We start from the raw sequence: 26,202 nt of genomic DNA on the forward strand, positions 1-26,202 counted from the left end.
CCTAGGGAAACTAACTAGTTCTCCATCATCAGGAATTTGCCCTTTTCCCCACTGTAGTGCAGTCTCAGAATTGGTATATTTAGTTGAGGAGATGCAGCCCCCCCCCAGATTAGGGGGTGTGGGGGTCATATCCCCCCACCTGGTTGGATTATAAGTAATGTGTTTTTTGGGAATGTTGCTAGGTTGGTCCACTGGTTAGTTTCCCTGGGAAAAACTTCACATAAGTGAACATTTGGCAGAATTAGCTTTCAATGGATAATGGTCGATGAATAGAGATTCAATGATTGGGTTCTTCGACAAAATGATATAGACCCAACAAAACATTACAGAAAATCTGATAAGCTGTTTGTATCCTTTTCCCCTACCCTCTTGGGTCAGGCAGTATCCAAAATTACTCTTGCCAAATGTATTACTTATTGTATCTCGCTGAAATAGTCTCAAAAAGGATTGGAGTTGCCTCATCCTCTTACAGCACATTACACAAGATCTATGACTACTTCATCTGCCTTTTCTTCAAGAACCCCCATTGGTATCTGCACTGCAGCCACTTGGTCGAGGATTCGTACCTTTGTTACAGATTACAAATTAGATACTGTCTCCAGAAGCAGTTTCCTTTGGTTCATCACTGCTCTGGCATGTCCTTCCTTGAGGGCCTCCCAATGTTGCTGACCCTTTAGTGAGGAAGTATGAAAAGGTCATCATCAGATTTTGGAGTTATGTACTTAGCATAATTTGGCATCTGTGTTGTCCACTTTAATTCTTCTTCACCTTCCCGCCCAACCATCCCCAAGCCTTGTTTTCTTCTACAAAGATCTTTGGATTATATGGGAGTCAGCATGTTCCTGATCTGAGCCTCAATCTTTCGTTGAGTCTATTCTGTCTTTATACTGTCTCAGTAGGAGTGAGGCAGCAAACTCGGTTTGAGGAGTTGGGGATGAAATATGGCATTGTGGGTAGAGGGAGGAGCTCAAAATTTGAATCCAAGTATTGTAAAAGTGGTTGAGTCGGATTTGAGGATCGGATCCTAAACCCATTAGTGAGGAAGAATGAAAATGGATAACCCAGATGCCAAGTTATGGTAAGTACATAACTCCAACATTCTGGACACAGATCCTTAGGGAATATAACAGTCGTACAGAAAATTATATTCATAAAGTGGTAGAAAGTATACTAAGAACTAAGCCAACACTGGAATGAAGAAAATAGATTGTTATAATTAGGGCTATAGAGAATAGACAATAGGAGTCTGGAATTTACTAGGGGAAGCTGACAAAGGAGCCAAGGTACTGGGAACAAACAATTAGAGAATGAAATGTAACAGAATGGAAAGAGGTTAAGAAGACATTTGGATTTCAGGATATTAGGGATTGATATCAGAATACAAAGAGAAAGGGTTAGAGGAATCCTAAATAAAAGACATGCACTGGCTGAGTTTTTAACTGAATCTAGAAAAGCTGCTTTTAAAAAAGTGGTACTTAGTAGGGCATATAAAATATTGCACAGTAACTATAGGAATTAATCATAAGAGGTCAAAAAAGATTGGGAAGAGAGATTAGATATGCAATTCACAAAGAAACAATAGGAGGACATATGTATGGCTCCCAAATATGCAAAGTCTAGAAGATTTAGGATTTTTGCATGGAACAGTTTGCACAGATACTTTTGTACCCCAAGCAGACGCCAAAAAATGTTTCCTTAGGTAGAAGGCAAATGTTGGAGGTGTGATGGGGAAGAAAGGTAACTGGGAACATATGTTTTGGGAGCATAATGAATTGGCAGACTTTAAAAATTCCCTACAGAGTGTTCTGTCAGGAATACTGGTTGAGCAAATGAATGTAACTAAGGAATTTTTTTTTTTACGAGATACAGGATCAAAATTACCTAGACATACTAAGGCATTGTTGAGTTTAATTCTGCTGGTTGGCAAAAAAGCAATCACTAAGAAAAGGAAATCAAAATATAAACCAACTATACTTGAAGAAGTAAACATTATAACAGAGAGAAAAGAACAGGAAGTAGAATCTTTAGAAAATGGTAGGAGTAAATTACATAGAAAAAATGGAAACTGTGGGAACAATACATGCAGGAAAATGTTTTGGAGAAGGAATGAATTTTAAGGAAGGCAGGAAATTAATAACTTATGTAATATTACTTCCAAAGGGATGACAATGGATAAGGTATTACAAAAGAAGGCAAATCTCATTGATCAAGAAGAGGAGCAATCATGGACTGCTAAAGAGAAAATAGGGGAGTTTTTGAATAATATGCATGAATTAGCAGGGCTAATGTTAAGCAGTGTTTATAGTGTCCAAAAAATGCACAATGACTTAGGCAATAGAAAGAAGAAAGAGTAGTGACCAAACTTAGGCAGCCTATGAATAGACAAATAAGAGATCCTACAGCAGTATTGGCGATAGCTTAGAAATTTTAAGAAAATGTATACAAAGCAGAGAAATCAGGAAAATGAAAAAGGAACACATGAAAATGTTTACAGAATATTTGATTATGACAAAGTTATATAAAAATGAGGCTTAACAATTAATAGCAAAGATAGGAAGAAATGAGATAAAATGATGATATGTAATCAATTAGCAGATAAGTCTATGGGAAAGGATGACACTTCTGTGGAAATTTGGAAGTTATAAGGGAAGAAAATTATACAGATCTGGAAGTTTTTATTTAATAACATTTTAAAAGTGTGGTGCCAGTATCTTTTAAAAAACTGTGTTGGCTGTAATATGCAAAGATGGTAAAGACCCTTTAGATCTAAATATACACATTTCAATTTTAAACCGTTATTGTAAAGTATTTGTCTGTATTTGTTAAAAGACTGGTAACAGTGCTGCCAAAGTTGTTGAATATGGATGAAGATGGAAACAGAGTATAGGAAAGCGGCACTACTGCTGGTGGGTACTGATGCAGAGAAAGCAATTGACAGAGTCAACTAGGATTTTATGAGTAGGTAATTGTAACATTTCTGTTACCTGATAGAATAATCGGGTGATAATGAGGATATATGAAAGACAGGAGACAAGAATTAGGTGAGAGGATTCCTGTCTGACAAGCTGAATTTGAAGAGATGAAGGTAGGGATGCCCTTGTTCCCTGCTGTTATTACTTTATAGTTAATGATAAAAAACATTATGCAAAATTCAAGTATATAACCTGCCTGGTACTCAACAAAAGTTAGTTTAATTTGCAGATTGTATTACTTTGTACTTTGTCAGTCCAAATAGGGGCAGTTTGAAGTTGTGGAACATTTTGAGACAGTTTTAGGGCACTTCAAGATATATAATAAATGAAGATAAAACAAAAACTACAGCAGTAAAATCTGTACTCACATATAAATTAGTTCAGCAATACCCATATTTATGGGAACATGATAAGATTAAGTATTTAGGTGTACGGACTCAGTAATATTCTGTTATGGCAAGCTGGTAGGAACACCTAAGCTCCTCCAGTGAAACACCTTACAGCACAAGGTAACAATAGCTGGTATATACCAAGCAACCAAGAACAGTTAAATTCAAACCATAAAATAGGAAATTAACCACTCAAATAAAATCTAGCAATACTTTAATGGATACGATCATTTCCTTGAGAATTGTACATTCTAGGTGTTAATATATAATTAACAGTCTACACCTGATGCAAATAAAATAATTTAATCTAAAACTGAAAACACTGAAGAAAAAAAAAACACTGAAACAATAATAAAAACAGTGTTTTTTTATAGGAAAGCAGTTTGGATGGGAGGATAGACACCCCCCCCCCACGATAATTATATATTCAAACTCCAAGATCGCAAAGCAGTTGGGAAAACATCAAGCGCTCATAAATCACTGTGTGAGGTCTCACAAAGAACATCCATATTTCAGCATACCTATAGCTGTATGAATCTAACAGCACTCACTTACATTGATGTTTTAGTTTTGTAATATTAGTGTAATATTGGTGGTACAGCGGTGGCGTTGTTGCCTCACAGCAAGAGGTTCTCCTGTTCGATTCTCGGCTGGAGTGCCTTCTGTGTGGAGTCTGCATTTCTTCCCCGCTGTTGAGTGGCCTCCAAAAGACATGCGTGAATGGGTGTGCCTTCGCTGAAGGTTGGGCATCGAGCTGGCAACTCAGCACAATAAAAATTGACTGCCAATCATTAGCGGACCGGAGTTCCGCTGTGGCGACCCCTAATCGGGAAAAGCAGAAAAGACAAACTAAGTGTAATATTTAAAATCCAAAATTACATAAAATGCATTTGTACCAAATGGTTTTCAAACAAATTTATCAAGACCAAATGAATAAAATAAACTACATATACATATATGTTATAGGCATCTAGTGGCATTAGCTTAAGGTTGATATGAAAATGGTGAAGAAAAGGTCGACAGAAACTAAACACATAAAAAAAGTACAGTTGTGTACACCTACCATAAATGTAGATGTTTGAGTGTCTTCACTGTTGCAGTCATGACTGTAGGGTTCTCCCCTGCCGGTAGGCAGTCCTCGGTCGGCCAGAATCCCAAAGTCTGGGTCCGACGTCGGCTGCTCAGCCATGCTCCCTGACGTCAGAGCGCCAGGAGTACAAAGCTGACAGCCGACGCCATCTTCTCCAGTTTTTCTTGCCCCAGATGTCAGGAGTCCCAAAATGAGAAAGGTCCCATATCCTTTGCAAGTGCACCTCAGAAGAATGGTGAAAAAAGGAACCACACAAAAGTAAAAAATAAGAGGGGACAGGAGGGAGGGAAACCCAGACTGCAACAGTGAAGACACTCGAACATCTACATTTATGGTAGGTGTACACAACTGTACTATGTTCATCATGTTTCACTGTTGCAGTCATGACTGTAGGGTAGAATCCCAAATCTGAAAGAAAGGGAGGTGGTCATAAAGAAGAAGGGGTGGCTAAAAGGCCCTGCAAGACTGCAGAGGCAAAGCCTGCCCTAGACTTAGAGTAGAGAGGTAAACTGTAGTGCTTAGAAAAAGTATGCACTGAACTCCAAGTTGCAGCTTCCAAAATGTCTTTGGTAGGAACTCCCCTGAGGAAGGCTGCAGAAGTGGCAGCAGCTCTGGTGGAATGAGTCCGTATATTCCCTGGGATTTGCTTTCCATGGTGTGAATAACAAAATCTGATTCCATGAGCAATCCATTTAGAAATGGTCTGTTTTGAAATGGCTTTACCTTGGGAACTTCAAGCATAAGAAACAAACAATTGTTCTGATTTTCTGATGTCCTTGGTTCTGTCCAGGTAAAAACGTAGTTGTCTGTGTACATCCAAGGAATGTAATGATCCTTTCCCCTTTATTTTGAGGAGTGGGGAAAAAAGTTGGCAAGTGGATAGTTTGATTTAAGGCCACTTTGGAAACCACCTTAGGCATGAAGGTAGGATTAGTCCTCAAAGACACCCTGTCTTGATGAAAAATAATATAAGGTTCCACAGCCATAAGAGCTTGTAACTCTGAAACTCTCCTGGCAGAGGTTAGGGCTAACAGAATAGCTGTCTTTCAAGATAAAAACTTGATGTCAGAAGAGGCAGCAGGCTCAAAAGGAGGCAAGGTTAGTTTTTCCAAAACATAGTTGAGATCCCAAGCAGGAATGGGAGGAGATCTAGGAGGTCTTAAGTTCTTAGCTCCTCTGAGAAACTGTCTCATGAGCTGGTGGGAAAAGATTGGAGGGTCTGTATTATAATGAGCAGAAATAGCAGAGGCATGTATCTTAATGGAAGAGAAAGATAGACCCTTATGTAAGAGATCTGTCAAGTAAAGTAAAATTAAAGGAATGTTCGGAAGAAGAGGATCAGAATCCTGAGCCTGCATCCAGGAACAAAATCTTTTCCATTTTCCTGCATAAGATTTTCTAGTGCTAGGACGTCTGGCTTCTAAAATGACATCCATAACCTGCTTGGGTAGGAAAGAAGAAATCAAAGGCCCTGGAATAACCAGGCCGCCAGGCTGAGAGTTCTGACATGAGAGTGTAGAACCTGACCCTGATGTTGGGACAGAAGGTTCAGAGACTGAGGTAAAATCCAAGGGGGCTCCAGACATAGGTTTTTTAGAGTTGGCTACCAAAACTGTCGAGGCCAATTTGGGGCCAGCAAGATCATCATCTTGGGCTTGTCCTGTTTTATCTTTAATAATACCCGTGGAAGAAGAGGAAGAGGTGGAAAAGCATATCCCGAGAGGTTCCTCCAACTGAATGATAGGGCATCCACTTTCCAAGCTTCTTTGTGGAAAGTCCTGGTGCAAAAATTATGTAGTTGATGATTGAGATGGGATGCAAAGAGGTCTATGTGAGGACATCCCCAGACTGCTGTTATCATCTTGAATATTTTGGTGTCCAGCATCCACTCATGTAGATCCGAAAGGTTTCTGCTCAGACTGTCTGCCAGGAAGTTTTGCTTCCCTGGTAGAAACTGAGCTTGAAGGTCCAGATTGCAAGCTAGAGCTGTGTTCCATAGATCCATGGCTAGTCTGCAAAGGGGGCAGGAATGAGATCCCCCTTGCTTGTTTATGTACCACATAACTGTGGTGTTGTCTTTCCGTATTAGTAGTTGTCCTGGTTGTAGAAGATTCCTGAAGGCCATTAGAGCTTTCTGAATGGCTAACATTTCCTTTAAATTGATATGCAGGTGCTTCTGATCCTTTGTCCAAAGGCCCTGCAGACAGTTTCCCTGAAAATGGGCTCCCCAAGTATAATCCGAGGTGTCCGTGGTTAGAATCTGAGTGGCAGGAGGCAGACAGAAGGGTTTCCCTTTGTTCAGAGTACATGCCCTGGACCACCAAAGAAATTCCTTTTGAAGGCAAGGCAGGACGGAGATCAGTATGTCTAAACTGTGGCAATGTTGAGACCATACACTTTTTAGGTACCACTGTATTTTCCTCATGTGTAGTCTTGCATATGGTACGAGAAGGATGCAGGAGGCCATGTAACCCAAAGCCTGCAGGAATCTCCTTGCAGATAGCTGAGTTAACGTTGCCAAGGTCTTGAAAGTTGAAGCCAGCTGTAATTGTTTTTCGGATGTCAGAAATGCCATCTGGGTTGTGGTGTTTAGAAGAGCACCCAGTAAAGTTATCTGTTGTGAGGGTGTCAAATTTGACTTTTTTATGTTTACAGAGAATCCCAGGAACTTGAGGAGGTTCTGTACAAATTCTAGATGCTGGAGTAAGACATTCTTGCTGTCTGCCTGAATTAGACAATCGTCCAGATAAGGGTAAATTTGAATTCCCTTGAGTCTGCAGTAAGCTACTACTGGAGCCAGGCATTTGGTGAAGACCCTGGGCACAGTAGACAATCCAAAGGGCAGCGCAGAGAATTGAAAGTGCCTCGATCCGGCCTTGAACCTGAGGTATTTTCTGCGTTCCTGCCTGATGGGAATGTGTAAATATGCCTCCTTTAAATCCAAAGTCACCATCCATGCATCTTTGGACAGCATTGGAAGTAGCTGCTGTAGAGTAAGCATCTTGAATTTTGGAATCTCTAGAAAGGTGTTCAAGACTGACAGATCCAGAATGGGTCTCCATGAATTTTGCTTCCTGGGGACTAGAAAGAGCCTTGAGTAAAAACCATGTCCCATCTCTGAAAGTGGAACCGGTTCTATGGCTTTCATGGCCGAAAGAGCTTCCACCTGGTTTAAGGCCTCTGTCCATTGATGTTTTGGAAGGTCTGGCCATCCGCTTGGCCTTGGCAGGGTATGAAAATGGAATTTGTAACCTCTTAAAACCACATCTAGAACCCACTTGTCTTGGGTTATACGAGTCCAATTTTGATAAAAAAGAGAGAGTTTTCCAACGAGAGGGGCTTCCAGGCAAGAAGTTCCTGCAGCCCAACAGAGGGAGTCATTGAGTTTGTTTCCTATGAGTTTGTGACCTGTCCTCTCCTCCCCTAGGGGTGGAAGCAGTCCACTGTCTTGGTCTATAAGAAGCTTGTGTTTGAGGCCTTCCTCTGGAGCGTCTATATCTACCCCTCTGAGGCCTGTCTGAAGTGGGAAAGGACCAATTTTTAGAAGGCCAATTCCTGCTAAATCTTGGTGGCTGTACTTGTAAGAAATCTTTAACTGTTTGCATGGATTTCGCCTTATCCTCCATCTTTTAATCACCTCTTCAGCTTTTGATCCAAAAAAAACATTATGCTGAACAGGAGCATCCAATAATTTAGCTTTTACTTGTTCTGGCAAATTTTGTTCCTTTAACCATGCATGCCTTCTAATGACTGTGCCGGAGGCAGCAGCCCTACAAGAAGCCTCCAAGGCATCAAATCCACAGTGTAAACCATGCTTTCCAACTTGTTCAGTGGCATGCAATAAGTCATGTAATTCCTTATCATCTGCACAGGCAGAAATGGAAGTAAGTTTTTGTTTTAAAACAGACAAGAGAAATTGCTGGTATTTCAGCATATGAAACTGACAGTTTAAAGCCCTAATGGACAAAGTAGCAGAAGTGTACACTTTTTTGCCCCATCTTTCTAAAGATCTAGAATCCTTTTCAGTGGGAATGGGATTTTTGGCAGAAGCGGCCTTAACTCCCTTAGGACCCTGAGAAATGGTTTCAGGGTCAGCATAAGGGTTCTTGTATAAAAACTGGTGGGAATCAGGAACCCTGTAATATCTATCAGGCTTAACAGGAGCAGGAGGAAAAGAGTCAGGGGTTAAGTTAGCCTCCGAAAAAGCATCATCCACAATATCCAAAACATGAGGAATAGCCAGGGGTCTATGTCGGGGGAGAAGAAGAAAATCCCTTAGTCTTTTCTTAGATTCTGAATACTCCTGTCCTTCCCAGTGGAAATGTTCCCTCATTTCATGCAAAGTTCCCCCAAAAGAGAAATCCTCAGGGGGAGAAGCTGAAGGAATGGATTCCTCAGCATCAGAATCCTCATAAGGAGGGAAAGAATATTCCTGGTCAGAAGAAGAAACTGAAGAAACAGAAGCCTGATTAGAGGAATCATAATAAACATCCTGCCTAGGCCTTGTATTTGGAGGGGGATGAGAACACCTAATCATAGTAAGTAAATCCTCCGCCATCTTGAGTAACTGTTTCTGTGACTTGGGAGCCGGTTCAGAAGAGGCCTGTGTTGCAGTCTTTGATTTAGAAGGAGTCTTTGCCTTTGTCTTTGGCTTTGCCTTTATTAGAAGCTGAGTAGGCCTGAAAACCCCTACGGAAGCCGGTACCTGCACCTGGACCCATCCGAAGGAGCATTGTCTGAAGGTCCTGCAATAGAAATATTTAAAGGCCTGGTTGGCTCCTCATGAGAGTCCGTTTCGGCCATTGGTTCTGAAATGGCCGACCACTGGGGCTGCAAAAGCACCTCACTGACGACGGCCGAACCTGAAGCTGGCTCTGCTTGTGCGCTATCATCAGATTTGGACCTCGGAGGCCTGTCTTTATCCTTGCGACGTTTGTAAACTCCGGTAGCCGGAACCGTATCAGACGACATTTTGTAGTTAAAGCGCCTACTGAAGTAATGAAAAGCAAAATCGTACCTTCGTTTAATTGTACGTTGATTGAATCTAGCACAAAACCGACAATTAGCTACGTCGTGGTCAGGGCCTAAGCAAGGAATACAGTAAGAATGAAAATCCTTATGAGGTATTTGCTTCCCACATGAAATACAATTATTAACTTTTTCTGACATCGGACTGGAGCAAGAAAAAGTTTCCCCAACGGGGTACTTAGCTTTGTAGTGGAGAAGAAAGTCTTCGGACTGAAGTTTTATCAGAAAAAATCGTCAGGAGTCAGCCGACCGGCACTTGCGAACTGCTATCACTGCAAGGCAAGAAAGACTGGAGAAGATGGCATCGGCTGTCAGCTTTGTACTCCTGGCGCTCTGACGTCAGGGAGCATGGCTGAGCAGCCGACGCTGGACCCAGACTTAGGAATTCTGGCCGACCGAGGACTGCCTACCGGCAGGGGAGAACCCTACAGGCATGACTGCAACAGTGAAACACGATGAACATCAATGTTTTCTCCTGCCTTCAGTGCCTCCCCATTCCTCCTGCTAATTAAATATAAGTTGCACTACAGTGAAGGAAGGACTTACAAACTTTACTGGTGTAGTATTGATTCTGTTGATATTACCTGTTTTATGCCTTTTTGTTCCCAATCCTTGCTACACTACTGAGTTTAGGCAACTCTAGCATTTTTTCTGTCACGAATCCCACCTGGCCGTAGTGCTTTCCTTCTCAGCAGTGCATAAATTGTGCCACTCGTTCCATTTTTACAGGCCTCTCCAGGATGTAATTCCATGACAAAGCTTCCCTCCCCAACCAGTCCTCATACACATTCATATTAACTCATTCCATACCGTGTGCTTCTTTCATAGTACTTCCCCATTTCTGAAACTATTCTGTAAATGTCATATTAATCTCATATCTCTTCACTGTTTGACTCCCTTTTTCCTGCTGTGGTTCTGTGCTTAACATTCTGTTTTACCATGTGATAGTTCTTAATCTCCCTCGTATCCTGTCAGCACATCTCATTCTTTTGAACCAGATACACCTCTCATTCTTTTGAACCAGATACAACTACTTTAGCTTCTAATCCAAGAGCCTTTTTTTTATTCAGGTTTGTTTTTACTTAAGATGATGGGTTTATCTCCCTACTTCACAAAACCCTGTAGTTTATTGTGTTCTTTCTTCAGCACTGGTACCCTTCTCTTCCTCTTTCTTTATCTCCCCTGTTTTAACCTTGCAGTATCCCAGTGCTAGCAGACAGACTCAGCAGGTCCATTGTGATTCCTCGCGAGTGGTCTCTCAATTATTAGTCGATACGACCTTCAGCCTTGCTGCAACTTATTTGCTTCTCCCCTGAAAAAGTGCAGCAAGTACTTCGCTCTGACCCCCTCCTCCAGGAGAGTCACGGAAGAATGCTCTGATTCACACTTGGCCCCAGGGTGGACCATACAGAATGAAATGCCTACACCCACATCCTCTTTCCCATATCTGATTCTTGTCTTTATCGTATTATTTTAGACATTGTCTTATATACTTTCATTGCAATAGCACAAGATTCCTTCTCTCCAATGTAAGATTTTTTCTTCCCAGATGAGTGAATCTTACCTTAGGCATTCATTCTCCAATACCTCACTTTTTCTGTTTCTATCCCCTTCATTATCTCCTCACCACAGCTGTCTCTTTCTTTCTCTTCCCATCATCAACCCCCCCCTTAAACCATTGTGAAGTGGTAGTACACATACTAAGCTGAGGACAAGCCTATGCCATATTCAGCACAAACAGGACTACTTTCCCTTCTACCACCTAAATCCATTAAAAGTAAGTCTTTCCTGAGCCACTCTCACTGCCTTCACATGTACCAGTGCATCTAATAGCTTTCTTCTGTATGTCTTCACTGCTAAAGATGCAACAGGGCCATATAGTCAGCCCTCTATCCTCAGGTCTATTCACCTAACCTGCTCTTTTGTCTTTTGCGGCTCTTACCATGCATTTCTACATTTATGCAGACCTTTGAGCCCCTTGGATTCAAACAGAACATTTTGTGATATAAAAAGCTCAAGTAAGCAAATCCAAGCCAGGCATCACAATAAAGTCAATAAATAATTCCACTGTCTGAAAGAATAAAAAGTTAACAATATATAAACTTTAACAGGTCTATATCACTTCAGCGAACTGTCACTTCAACGAATGGCATTTCATCAGAAATGCCATTCATCTAATTCCCATCATGTGGGGAGCTGTGCCTCCAACGCCCCCCGCCAATTATATATGCCAACTCCAAGATCTCACTACAGTGGAGAAAGGGCAAATTTCCCGATCCTCACTGTATCACGATCTCAGTATGAACAGTTCGACGAATGGCATGTTTGATGTAATTGCACTGAAAATGCCAATCCTTGAACTGATTTTTCGCTGAACTGATAGGAACCCAACTTTCACAAAATATGGAATTCTTCACATTCTTAAAACCAGAGTAGGTATAATCAAGCATTTGAATAGTAGTAGTTAAACAATTAAAACCTGTTAAATTGCTAAAGTTACCTTGTCCAGTTATCATATTGTTCATCTAACAGTTCTTCATTTAAACTTTTTATTAAATCAGTGGGAGTTTATTTCATCAAACAATTGATATGTTTAGATATAGTGCAGTCCTCATATATGGTAGACATATGAATATTCTGGAGAATGATTCATATTTACAATTATTGTTTATACTGTGCATTTTTAAACTCTGAACAGTTGTAACATACCAGTGCTTTAGTGTGTTTTAGATGCCATCTCCTCTATACCGACTTATCAAAATGGATCCCTATTAGACTACTGAACATCTGGAAATTCGAAATGCATATGGCTGAGACCATATGATCAAATTTTCAGAAGTTCGAATGTTTTCAGTGGAGACCGCTGTACAGAGCAGAATGGGAAATGTACAGTCTTCCTCACTGTAGTGTGATTTTGGAGTTGATATATTTAATTAGCAGGGGGTGTGGGGGTGCAGGGGGGATTGACCCCTGCAAAAACATTAAAAAAAAGACATTTTTTTTTTAAAGTTCGAACTTCCAAAAATTCAATCACATGGTCTCGGCCAGATGCTTTTCAAATTTCTGGATGTTCGATAACCTGATAGGGATCCCATCAAAAGATGGGGTTTCTTGTCTTTCCTTCCTCTAGTAATAATATTTTTAGAAGCTAGTAGCACTAAGCATATAGTGTTGTACTGTGTTTTAGACATCTCTTCTATATCCACTTAAGATGTTTTATTTTTTTCAAGTTGACATTTTTACCTAATATTTTTAATATCAGATGTTGCAAATTGCTGGTAAACTGAACTAGCTTTTGGACAGGATCAAATGATGTGCTGCTAGTCTCCTGTTTAGTATTTCATCTCCCAAATCATTTGACTTAAGCCTGTAAGCATTTTGTGTAATTTTGTGGGAGTCTAGTAGCATTTGTGTAAACACTTACATCTGAATATTTTGAATTTTCTTAATGTAGTTGCATGTTTGGACACTATACATTTTTTTGCCACTAGTCTTCTGAGATTTTTTGTTCACATTTATTTTCCCATTCTTGTCCCAACTTCTGAGTTTTACTCTTATTTCCAAGGGACCCTTTAAATAGTCTACTTATTAGATTCTTCTTGCTTGAATTCTCTGTTGTTACCTCAGACAACAACATGACCACCTCTAACAGGCTGCCCTCTCTTTGCTGGGTTTTCCTCCTACATTGTATTGATTGCGGATACTAGTATCATGTAAATCATGTACTCATTTTCTCTAAACTGAAAAATCTGTTTAACTGAAGTCTGCCCAAGGATCCTTTCTCCCTGTTTCATTTGTTTCCAGTATAATGGGCCCCTACTCCTTCTGAGACATTGTTTTCAATATGAGGTTTATCTGAGTACCTTTCAGTCCCATCCCAGTAGGCAGTAATGCCATTTTCCACATACTACACTTTTTGTGTCCCAAAAATGTCTTAGTTAATCTAAAAGATATTTCTTAGACCCACCTTTTCTTCTATATAGGTATTCAGACCATATTTTCAACTTTTCTATTCCCTGATCCTCTTCCCTTTGTGAGGGAGTCATTTGCTTCCATCTTGAGTTGTACTACTAATTCTGCATTAAGCATGCTAGTCTCAGTTGCACTGCTTTAAAGGTTCCTCACAAATTAGGAATTGCCAGACCCAGGTTCACTGGAAGAATCATTTCATTCCAGCTTACCCTTTGATTTTATCACCCCAAAATAAATTTCATTACTTTTTTTCAGCATGTAGATAGCCACGGTGGTGCAGCGGTAGCATTGTTGCCTCACAGCAAGAGGTTCTCCCGTTCAATTCTCGGCTGGAGTGCCTTCTGTGTGGAGTCTGCATGTCCTCCCCGCAGTCAAGTGGCATTCGAAAGACATGCGTAGAATGGGCGTGCCTTAGTTGAAGTTTGGGTATCGAGCTGGTACCTCTGCACCCGTAAAAAATCTACTGCCAATCATTAGCGGACCAGAGTTCTGCTGTGGCGACCCCTAACCGGGAAAAGCCGAAAGAAGAACAACTTTTTTTCAGCATGCAACTAACATTTTTCCATTTCATATAAGAAAGCCTGCCCTGCATAAAATATGAGGAAGAAGAAATTATTTTTAACACTTGTATTTTTTATCTAAGGCTATACAGAGTAACTTTCATTTTTTTATTAATTTCAAACTCATTTCCTTTATCTCCTCCTATGTTTTTTGGTGCTTCCTCGCTCTAATATTTGCATTAGCTTTATTCTCGTTAACCTTGTATCCTGAGAGCTCAATGAAGACTTGAAGAACTTGAAGGAGTTTAGGCAAACTGCTTTCTGGATTAGTTAAGTGTAAAATCACATCATCAGCAAACTGTCCCTGTTCCAAGGAAAGCCTTGTATGTCATAAATACTCCAAATAAAGGTCAAGCACTAATAGGGAAAGGGGGCACCACTGCATTGCTCCTCTTTCTAACTTAAATGTTTGCATGAGATGACAACCTGCTGCTAATTTAACCCCATATCCCACAGTTGTGAATACAACAGCAGCAAGACTATGGTACCAGGCCAAATGTAAATTACAAATAAGTAACTTTTTTAGGTTAAAAACAAAAAAGTAGCTTAAAGGTACAAAAAAGTAGCATTAAGTCATGGGCAGCTTGAAATGCAATTAAAATATACAAAATGAAATAATAGCTTTTTCTTCTGTTTTTCATAATTCTAAAGGATACCTAATATAGACATTGTCCACAGCCCAACAGACTTTACTACAGTTTATCTGTGTTCTAAGCACCCATCAGAAATGCCATCAAAATAATTGTGATCCTAGTTTACTGTGTCATCTAAAGAACAAATATTTGTTCATATTAGATATAGATATCTACAGTGGATATAAAAAGTTTACACACCCATGTTAAAATGCCAGGTTTTTGTGATATAAAAAATGAGACCACAATAAATCATTTCAAAACTTTTCTCACCTTTAATGTGACCTATAACCTGTACAATTCAATTGAAAAGCAAACAAATCTGTTAGGGGAAAATATAAAAAATTTAAAATGTACAATAAGCTTGTTGCATATGTGTGCACACCCTTAAACTAATACTTTGTTGAAGCACCTTTTGATTTAATTACAGATTCAGTCTACGTGGGTAGGAGTCCATCAGCATGGCACATCTTGACTTGGCAATATTTGCCCACTCTTCCTTGCAAAGCAGCTACAAATCTGTCAGATTGCAAGGCCATCTCTTGTGCACAGCCCTCTTCAGGTCACCCCACAGATTTTCTATTGGATTTAGGTCTGGGCTCTGGCTGGGTCATTCCAAAACTTTAATTTTCTTCTGGTAAAACCATTCTTTGCTGATTTGGATGTATGCTTGGGATTATTGTCGTGTTGAAAGGTGAAATTCCTCTTCATCTTCAACTTTTTAGCAGACGGACGAAGGTTTTGGGCCAAAAGTGACTGATATTTGGAACTGTTCATAATTCCCTCCACCTTTGCTAAAGTAACAGTTCTAGCTGAAGAAAAGCAACACCAAAGCATGATACGGTTACCACCATGCTTCACCATGGGGATGGTGTTCTTTTGGTGATGCAAAGTGTTGTTTTTGAGCCAAACGTACCTTTTAGAATTGTGGCCAAAATGTTCAGCCTTGGTCTCATCAGACCATAACACATTTTCCCACATGCTTTTGGAAGACTTGATGTATTGTTTTGCAAATTTTAGCCATGTCTGGATGTTTTTCTGTGTAAGAAAAGGCTTCCATCTTGCAACCCTACCCCATAGCCCAGACATATGGAAAATACAGGAGATTGTTGTCACATGTAGTACACAACCAGCACTTGCCAGAAATTCCTTCAGTGTTGCTGTAGGTCTCTTGGCAGCCTCCCTGTCCAGTTTTTGTCTTGTCTTTTCATCAATTTTGGAGGGATGTCCAGTTCTTTGCAATGCCACTGTTCTCATATTTTCTCCACTTGGTATATCCTATGCTGTGGAAATGTTTTTGTATCCTTCTCCTGACTGATACCGTTCAACAATGAGATCCCTTTGATGTTTTGTAGGCTCACTGCAAACCATGGCTTTTGCTGTAGCAGGCAACTGAGTAAAATGTCAGGAAAATCCTACTAGGACAGCTGAACTTTACTTAGGGTTACTCAGAGTCTCTTTAATTGATGGCAGGTGTGTACCCAAGAAGACTGAATGCTATAATTAAATCAAAAGGTGCTTCAACAAAATATTAGTTTAAGGGTGTGCACAGTTATGCAACCAGATTACTGTATGTTTTTTGTTTTTTATATTTTTTCTCCAACAGGTTTGTTTGTTTTTTCAATTGCATTGTACAGGTTATAGATCACATTAAAGGTGGGAAAAGTTTTGAAATGATTTATTGTGGTCTCATTTTTTTATATCACAAAAACCTGCCATTTTAACAGGGGTGTGTAAACTTTTTATATCCATTGTATATCTATATCTGTATCTCTCCTTCTCTCTCTCTCTATATATATATATATATATATATATATATATATGTATATATATATATATATATATATATATATATATATATATATATATATATATATATATACATCTGTATGTGTCTGTATATATATATATATATATATATATATATATATATATATATATATATATACACACACACACACACACACACACACACACACAGACTCTCTCACACACACACACACACACACACACACACACACACACACACACACACGCATATTTAGAAGATAATACTGATTTCATTCATGAATATTATGAACATTAAATATCTATTTTGTGTATTTAATTTTCTGACAAATGGCAGTGTTCCAGCTCAACAGTACTTGGCCAGATAAACACACATTTTCTTTTCAAAGAAGCAAGATGGACTTGGTAACACAAGGTCGTGTTAAGTGTGGAGCACACATAAAGCTTCATATCCCATCACCATTTATTTAAAAATACAGTAACAGAAGCAGATTTATGGTCACTCCTGTCCTTCAGGCAAGTTACATTCATTAAAATATTTAGTTATAAATGTTATATACTCCACGTGAATCACAGTAGTTCGCTAACAGCCTGTTATCAGTGTTGCTTTAATAAATGTAACTTGCCTGAGGAAGGACTGGAGTAGCCAAAAACTTTCCAATTTCTATTGGTGTCTTTAAATACCTGGTGATGGTGTTTGTAGCATACCTCTCAATTGTCCAGATTTTCACAGAACGTCCACATTTTTGGCTCATATTTTTGGTCTGCTCCTCATAAAATTTGTGGTTTTCTGGCAAATCATTGGCATGCTCAAAGAACTGAAGTCACTAAATAACGACATATATTTGAGTTTCAGACTTCAGATCCTTCAGAAAATATATGTTAAAATAAATCCTGTTACTCTAGCAACTTTCTAAGTTTATAAGAGCAATATTTAAAATATGTCTCTATTTTTGGCCCTGTGTCCCCCAGTTTTGTTGGGCTTTGTCCAAATTTCTTGCACTAATTGGCATTTGTAATTGATTTTGAATGTGGCAATACCAAATTCAGCCCTTTAAACGTAGCTGTTTGTGGTTTCCTTTGTGTAGTGCCTGTGAAATGGAAAATGTGAAAAAGGCAGGGTGATGTGAATAATGTTTTCTTAAAATAAATGGAAGCACTTTAATAACTTCATGTAGATCATCTGAAGTTATAGACTATCATGTTTATGATCTTTGTGTCAGGATATGTTGTGCCTTTTGGTCTCAGAGGCAAATATTTTAGGGTGACAATACACCACCTCTAAGAATTAATATTTGACCTATTTGGTATGAAAGACATGAATTCAGTAGTAGGAGTGTGGGCACAATAACCGCGCTAGACTGGATAAAAATTATATTTCACAGGAACATTTGCAGTTAATTGAAAGCTTCAATACACATCGAATAAGTATTTCAGATTATGTGCCAATAAACACAAAGATACAAAATGCAGGGCAATGAAGTAAAAATGAGGCACTGGTGCTTTTCTACCTACCAGTTAAAGAGAGAGGAATTTAAGGAATGGGTAATGAAAATTATTTGAAAGTTATTAGGGAAGATTTATTTTTATTTATTTATTTATAGAACTATCTTCAGAAGTTATTGCTAGTGATTAGAATAAAATAAAAATGAAAAATAAATAAAATAAAATGAAGAAAAGAAAAAGAAAATGGAGTTTAAAAACAAAGTCAAAATAAAAGAGAAAGAAATATGGTTAAGAAGTAATAGGAATTACTTAGGTAAGCCGACAAAGATTGAGGTTTTCCAGAATAAGGGGAATCACACAGAACAAGAGGAACACCTGCAGAATGCTAAACAGAAAATAAGGAAATATTTGCATAATATGTAAGAGTTTAGAAAGATTACTGTTAATCAACTAATTTTTGATGATAACTCCAGAGCACAAAAACTTTGAGTGGAATAACAGAAAATAGAAAGGTTTGTCACCAAACTTTAAGAGAGCCTGTGACAAGAAAAATAACTAGAGATCATATAGAGGTATTAGAGATATTTCAGAAATTTTATGAAAATTTTATAAAGGATAGGAATGTGGAAATCAAGAAAGGGCACAAATAGAAACATTTATGGAAGACTTAATTATGCTAAGATTAGAAGATGATGAGGCTCAAAAACTAATAGTTAAGATAGGAGAAGGTGTGATAAAAACAGTGATATAATAACCAGTCTGTAGGGAAGTCTCCATGAAGAGATGGCATTCATGTGGATGATTGGAAGTTATTAGGGAAGAAAGTGATAAATACCTGGAAGATTTCATTTGATAATATGTTAAAAGGGGAAGTACAGTACCAGCATCATGGAAGAAAGCCGTGGGGGCTCTGTTACCAAAAGAGGGTAAAGACCCATGGGACCCACCCAGCCTCTTATAGACCCATTTCAATTTTAAAACATGATTATAAAGTGATTTTGTCTATATTAACTAAAAGAATGGCAAGAAAAAATTGATAGCTATGGATCAATGTGGTTTTGTGGAGGGAAGGCAAATATTTGGCAACATTAATAGAGCAATGATGATCTAGAGGAAAGTAAAATATAAGAAAACACCACAGTTGCCGGTGGATCTTGATGCAGAGAAAGCATGTGACACTGTAAGCTGGGATTTTATGAGTAGGGCAGTGGAAGCATTTGCATTCCCTGATACAATAATGTTAGTTAGGAGGATATATGAGGGATCAGAGACAAAAATTAAAGTGGGGGGGGGTTCTCTTTGACAAGTTGTGTTTGAACAAAGGAACCAGGCAGGGGTGTCTTCTTTCCCTTTTGTTATCTGTTTTATATTTAGAGCCATTAGCAAAGAAAATAAGAGACTCAGAAATTCAAAGATACAATTGCTGTGATAGTCAAAATAAGTTGGCTTTTATTGTACTTGTTCAATCCAGAAAAGGACATATTGGTCTTGTGGGACATTTTGAGACAGTTTCAAGCCTTTTCAGGATATAAAATTAATGAAGGTAAAAGAAAGGCTATAGCCATAAATTATGTAAACACTCATGACTTAGTTCAGTATTTATGAGTATGGATTGAAAAAGTTTCTGTTATGGCAGCTAAAGATATGTGGTAAGAGACTGAAGATAATACAAAAGCTAAGAAACTGGGAGTTATTTATGGATATGGGTAGTAAGATACAAGCAGTGAAAATGTTTTTAATCCCTTTTATTTTATATATAGGTCAGGCATATTTTTATCAACTAGAGGAAGGGTTATGGACATTAAGAGTTGAAGGAAGTTTTCTGAGAGAGAAAAAGACAAGAGTCAGATGAGACAAACTGATTCTCCCAATAGAACAAAGTAGTTTCAGATTACCTTATTTGAAGGGCTATTTTACAGCTACATAGTTAATGCTGATATACATAACACAAGCAGAAGGTTATAATTCAAAGCTGAAATGGATGGTGATGAAGCAGGGGGTCTAGAAATAAGGAGAGCGAGAGAGTGAGGTTTTGGATGCAGATACTTAAAGAGAATAATAAACACCATACCGAATATTATATTCCTAAAGTTGCAGAAAGTTTTCTAAGGACTAAGCCAACATGGGAATGAAGATAGGAGATTCTGCTGATAGGGATACCTTCAATATGGGGTACAGAAAATAAGCAAGAAGGGACTGGAGTGTACTCGGGAAAACTGGCAAAGGAAGCAAGGTATTTGGAGCAAATAAGCAGGGAGGGAAAGGTAATGAGGCCAAGAAGTCTGGACAGCAAGCTAGAGACTGCCTTCCCTATCAGGACTGACATCAGAGTATAGGCAACGAGAAAGAGACAGGCGAGTTCTACGTGAAAGACCTGTTCGGGAAGATTTTTTTTTTTAGTTGAATCTAGAACAGAAGCTGCTGTTAAAAAGGGAAGAATTAGTAGGGCATATAAAATATTGCATGACAAATATAAGAATAAATCAGAGGAGGTCAGAAGAGACTGGAAAAGCAATTTACAAGGGAACAATGACAGGACATATGTATGGTTCCCAAGTTCATAAGTTCATAGGTAAATACTAGGCTAGCTGCCCCAACATGTTATTTTAAGCCTAGCCAATTTCCCTTTTTGTGCTTAAAATAACCTAGCCATTCGATTTGTTTCAAGTATCCAACAAATTCCTGCAGGTTTAGGATTAGTTGTCATAAAAAAGAGAAAATATAATGTATAATGTATGTAAATGGTAAAATGTTAATATGTTTTTTCTTTTCTGTTAATGTACATGTGTCTATGCCTTAAGTGATATTTTAATAAAGAAGTTAAAAAAAGAATTAATATTTGACCTGGATCAAGGCTTAAAGACAATAATTATTAGTCACTTCTAGTGTTCTTCTGATGATTAACCAGGAGCATTGCTCTCCCCATCTAACTGTACCTAGGAGGGATATAGATGATGGAAGATTACCACATAAAGTGGGGGGGTGCATAATCTCTAAATGTCTTTGCTCAAGAATCAGTGACTAAGAAATCAAGGCAAAATGTTTAATTCACTTATTAATATAATAGATTTTGGATCACCATGTATTTTCTGAACAATAAGTATGAAACTATCTAGCATTCCTGACTGCAGTCTTGATTGATTTACCAGAAAAATCAAACATTTTACTAAGGACAGGGCTGAAAGGCAAAATAAGAGATGTTCTGCAGAATCAGGAGCAGTTGAGAGGTATAGGGAGGAGGGCATTTACAGTGTTAATGGTTGTCCTATAAGTGTGTGAAAGATGAACATGTGTGGAAACAGGTGAAATAAAATTAAACTTGCAGTAAAAAGTCTGAATTCTTGAAGGCTCTGGGCCAATGATATCCCCTCCATATCCTGTGACTAAACTAACATCTAAAAAAAAAAATCAGGTAATTGCACTTTGGAAAACTAATAAAATTAGAACCTGCAGAGAAACAAATTGAAGATTATTACTATTATAAGAATAAGTAATGCACTGATGGAATTTTTGCCTTGCTTTTCAGAATGTCCAAAGAGACTGAGTGAACTTCAGATTGCTCTGATGACTGCTGGGTCAGTGTTGCTCCTCGGTCTGTTTCTCCTGTTGTTTGGGAAGTGCCTGACTGAACTGAATGATCGAGCAAAGTACCGTCGTTTTGAGAAGGAAATGAAGGAAAATTCCAAATGGATTGTAAGGATGCATGCTTGCTACTCCTTAGAGGAGATATTAAAGTGCATTATTTTTACTAAATTCATCTGCGACACCTGAGATCACATATGAAAGTTTGCCTCTACTGTTTATTTGTACAGACACATTTTTATTCCTTTCCAAATTTAATAATGCCTAATAGATGTAATCGGCCATCTTCAGGGATTAGGCAGGAAGTTTGGCATTTAAATGAGTTACTGAGGTACACAGATTGAAACTCTGATAATTAACCCACGTTAGCCAAATATGTGAGTCTTCCTTAGCTTTTTTTTAGCTGCCATAGTAGTACAGTGCCATCACAAGCATTTACCTTATATCCTATGATGTTATTCTCATAATGCTGAAAGTCACAAATTACTGTCAGGACCTGAAATGCTTAGTCCCAAGACATGCAGACAAACCAAGTCCCAGATTGCTGTTTCTCAGAATACTGCTTTTTCTCTGAGGTACGGAAGCCTCGGGATTGGTATATATATCTTTGTGGAGAGAGAGGGCTTTGACCCCCCCCCCCCAAAAAAAAAATAAGTCTATAGTAGAAGAGCAATTTTTCATCTATGCTCCTGTCATGTATTTTCATTTCTTTTCTGGTGTCTTGAAGATTGGAAATGTGTGATGAGATTTTCAGTAGGGAGCCATTTTTTGTCATTGTTTCCTTAGAGTAAGCATGGGTGCTGCAAATTTAAAAAATAAATAAATAAATAAATAAATAAAATTTAAAAAAAAAAAACTTACTGGAAAAATAAATCCTTACTTGTAAAATTATTCAGTTTTGCCAGCAACTCAGTGTTTATCAGCAAGCCAGCAGGGGATGAAATACTTCCAGCTTTCAAAATAATATAAACAATGCTAATTTGCTGAAGTCCAACATACAGTTAATGGTGCTGTGTCTTTATTTGGAATGTGAACACGGTTAAATTTATTAGATACATTTTTGTTTATAGTTTGCTCCACTGCCTGTGAATCATCAGCCCATCTATTCCATACCACCAGGGTGATTGTTAAATGGCAGGTCCCATCTTTAAGGCAACCATCAGGGATATTTTGTGCTTTTTCAGATTTTGCCCTAATTTCTCCATGCACACTTAGCTAAGTGTGAGGGAAGACGTGCAGTGGGCTGAGTACAAAAGATGTTTCCTCACATCTGCAGAGACAGTTCCTTTATGCAGCCCTGCCCCAACCCCAAAGCATGGGAGGTGGTTTCTCTCATCTTTTACTTGAAATCACACTAATGCAGTGTGCCCCTGAGTGCAAGAATTTGTCTCTACTGGGAGAGATGAGCAGACCATACCCCTTCACTCCTCTTCCTCCCTGAAGACCATACCCCTTCACTCCTCTTCCTCGTGTAGGCAATACTCCTTCAATCCTCTTCCTCCCTGCAGACCATATCCCTTCAGTTCTCTTCTACTGCAGGCCATACCTCTTCACTCCTCTTCTCCCTACAGACCATACCCCTTCAACTCCTCTTCCTCCCTACAGACCATACCCCTTCAATCCTCTTGCTCCTTGCCTGGCTTGTATGGGACAGTGATTGATCCCTGTTCACCTGAGTCACAGTGAGGGCTCCATCCTTTTGCTCCACAGAACCAGCCATATTTAATAGATATTTGATTTTTTTCATCCTTTTACTATAAGCTTGTACATCATAGTTCTGCAGTTAGGAGATGGCATACTTCCACAGGTACAAGCGCACATATGTTAGTGTTACATGTGCCATATTTTCTTTCAGTCATTTAACTAAAAAAGGCTATTTACTTGAAGTGGTTGGTTGTTCATGGTCAAATTACACATTTAGTAATTCCTATGAGCACATTATATTCCTATATAATATTAGTACTAAATAGTTTATGATATTGCATGTAACTGTTATTTTTAATGCTTAGTAATCTACATATTTAGTAATGCTTTACATATTATACTTGTATTAAAATTACAATATGTATGACATTACTGTACTATAAAGAACTGTATACTGACATATGACAAGCACTAACTTCAGTACTCAGTTTTTCTTCTTAGTTTTTTATAATGTTCTCACTGACAGGCTGTTTCATAGCACATCTTCTTCTTCGCTCTGCTGGTCAATAGCCCTTCCCAGGTTGTATGTTTTTTTTAAACCTTTATTAAAAATATCAGTTAAGACATAGGCACACAAACATTAACAGACAATGAAACAAACCATATTAACACTTTCTTTTTCATTTTCACACATTATACAGTACATGTTCTTGTTATAACAACTGTCTTTCAGTCCAACATTACATAAATCACTAATTTCCTGCCATGCCTTAAACCTCACTCCTCCTGAACATTATTCTGCATGTATTGTCCCCACAAATTCTATTTACTTCTATGTAATTTGCTCATTCCCTTTTCTAAAGATCCCTCTTCCAGTTCTTTTATTTATTTTGCAATATTCAATACTATAAATACAGGTGGTTTAGATTCTGATCTCCATTTTCTAGTAACTGCTTTTTTGGCAGCCAGCAGCATTAAACTTCATAAGGTCTAATATGTCTAGCAAATTCAGATCCTGTGTTCCAACTTAAAAGAATCTTTTCTTTATTTACAGCCATTTGTTCCACCAATATTTCTGGCAGAGTACTCTGTGGGAAAGTTTCTAAATCTGCCAACTCATTAAACTCACAAAAAAATACGTTCCCAGTTGCCTCTTTCTTCCCCACCACATCTCCAACATTTTCTTTCTGCTTGAGGAAAAATGTCTGCTTGGGGTATGAAAATACCTATGTAAACACTTCCAATGAAAAACCAAACCTTCTGAAATGTGCTGCATACTCGGGAGCCATACATATGCCCTTCCATTGTTCCCTTGTAAATTGTTTTTCTAGTCGCTCTTCTGTCTTTTCTACCCTCCTCTGATTGATTCTAATAGTTATCATGGAATATATTATATACCCCACTAATTATCCCCTTTTAAGCAGCAGATTATGGTATAGATTCAAGTAAAAACTGTACCAGAGCAGGTCTTTCACTTAGGACTCCCCTATCCCTTTTTCTTTGCCTAAGCTGTAACATCAATTCCTGGTAGGGAAGGCAGTCTCTGAACTGCAGTACTAACTTCTTGGCCTCATCTCACCCTAGATCTTTTCCCTTTCAATGATCAATGCTACTTTTGTCTTCTTTTCATAGACCACTATATCTGATTTTCTAGCATCTATCTTTTGAACTGTTGGTCATGGGTGATCCCACGTGATGTAGACTTCATTTTCTATGATGCTGTGTGGCTTGTGTTTCCAATCTTTTTCAATACCATAATGTTTACACAATCCCTAATCCAACAGCCTTGCCACATTATTATGCCTTTCAGTATACATTCCTTCTGCCATTAGTATGTCACACCCAGCAATGAGGTGTGCGACAGTTTCCAATTCTGTTTTACAAAGCCTACATTTGTCTGTTTCTCCCACATGTTCAATGGACTTTGTAAACTAACATGTGCATAGCCCACTATCTTGGGCTGCCAATATTAACCTTTCATCTTTTGGTTTGAATTCACCTCTCCTTAACCATTCCTGCATTCAATCTGGATCAACATGAGGTTCTTCCAGAAGTTTTCTATACTTGCAACTATATTTATGCATTTTCCATACTTCTTGCCTTCTTATCTGATCCTTCACCTTATATTTTTTCTTTTGTTTTTTTTTTTTTTGGCACATTCAGTTGCCACCTGATTTTTATCTACTTCTGGTTTAATTTCCATTCCTGATTGAAGTCATTATGCTTCTGCTAGACCAAGCTGGGAACTCATCTTAGATTTATTCTCATGTTTCAAAACTTTCACTACATTTGGGTCCTGTGAGGTCAGCAAATATGTGTGCAGTCCCACAATTGCAGATCTATACATGTAATCAAGTTCAGGGAGGCCCATACCTCCTTTGGAATGGGGAACATATAATCTTGATATGCACTGATTTTTATAAATCATTTGGTGAGCATGAAGCATCCTTCTTGTTTTCCTGTCTAATCTATCCAACATGTTTTGGGGCCAGTCAGTCACTCAAACTGTAAGTTAGGACAGGAAGAGTAAATTGGTTTATAGCTTGAATTTTGTTCCTAGATGTTAATGCTGTAAGTCTTCTAAAATATTTCTTACTAAATTTTATTTACATTTGTTCATGTTTTATTGCTGATGCTTCATTGAGTCCCAAATATGTATACACTCCCTCTTGCTCAAGTTCTTTTGTATAACATTCTTTTCCCAAACTGATGTTTTCTTGGTGCTGCAGTTTTCCTGCTTTAAAGGCTGCTTTTGAACACTTATCAAGACCAAATGACATTCTTCTATCATCTAAAAAAGTTCTGACTACTTGCAATTCTGCTTTCATTTCCTTGTCTGATAAGCTGTACAGTTTTAAATCATCAGCAAAGAGAAGATGAGACGTCTTTACACTTTGTTATTTTCTAGGAGCCAAATTATAGCCATGGCCTAATCTGTTAAGTAGACAACTTATTGGGCTAAGGGCAAAACAGAATAGCAGAGGTGACAGGGAGTCACCCTAAAATATCCCCTTTTATATTTTTATCCCTGGAATAATTTGTCCTTTATCATGGCTTAATTGCAAAGTGGTCTGCCACTGTTTCATGGTCACTGTAATG

General features: G+C 38.4%; 1 protein-coding gene across 1 annotated transcript in view; it reads left to right on the forward strand.

The window, feature by feature from the left end:
- LOC122792954 (integrin beta-2-like) overlaps positions 1–26,202 on the forward strand; it is a 1,413,174-nt gene that overhangs the window by 1,308,949 nt on the left and 78,023 nt on the right. The window contains exon 15 of the mRNA XM_044060545.1: positions 21,404–21,570. Coding sequence (XP_043916480.1) covers positions 21,404–21,570 — 167 coding nt within the window. The remainder of the gene's footprint in view (positions 1–21,403; positions 21,571–26,202) is intronic.

This window comes from Protopterus annectens, chromosome 2.part0, assembly GCF_019279795.1.
Source record: "Protopterus annectens isolate FY-2018-M chromosome 2.part0, PAN1.0, whole genome shotgun sequence".
Classification (NCBI taxonomy): Eukaryota; Metazoa; Chordata; order Ceratodontiformes; family Protopteridae; genus Protopterus; species Protopterus annectens.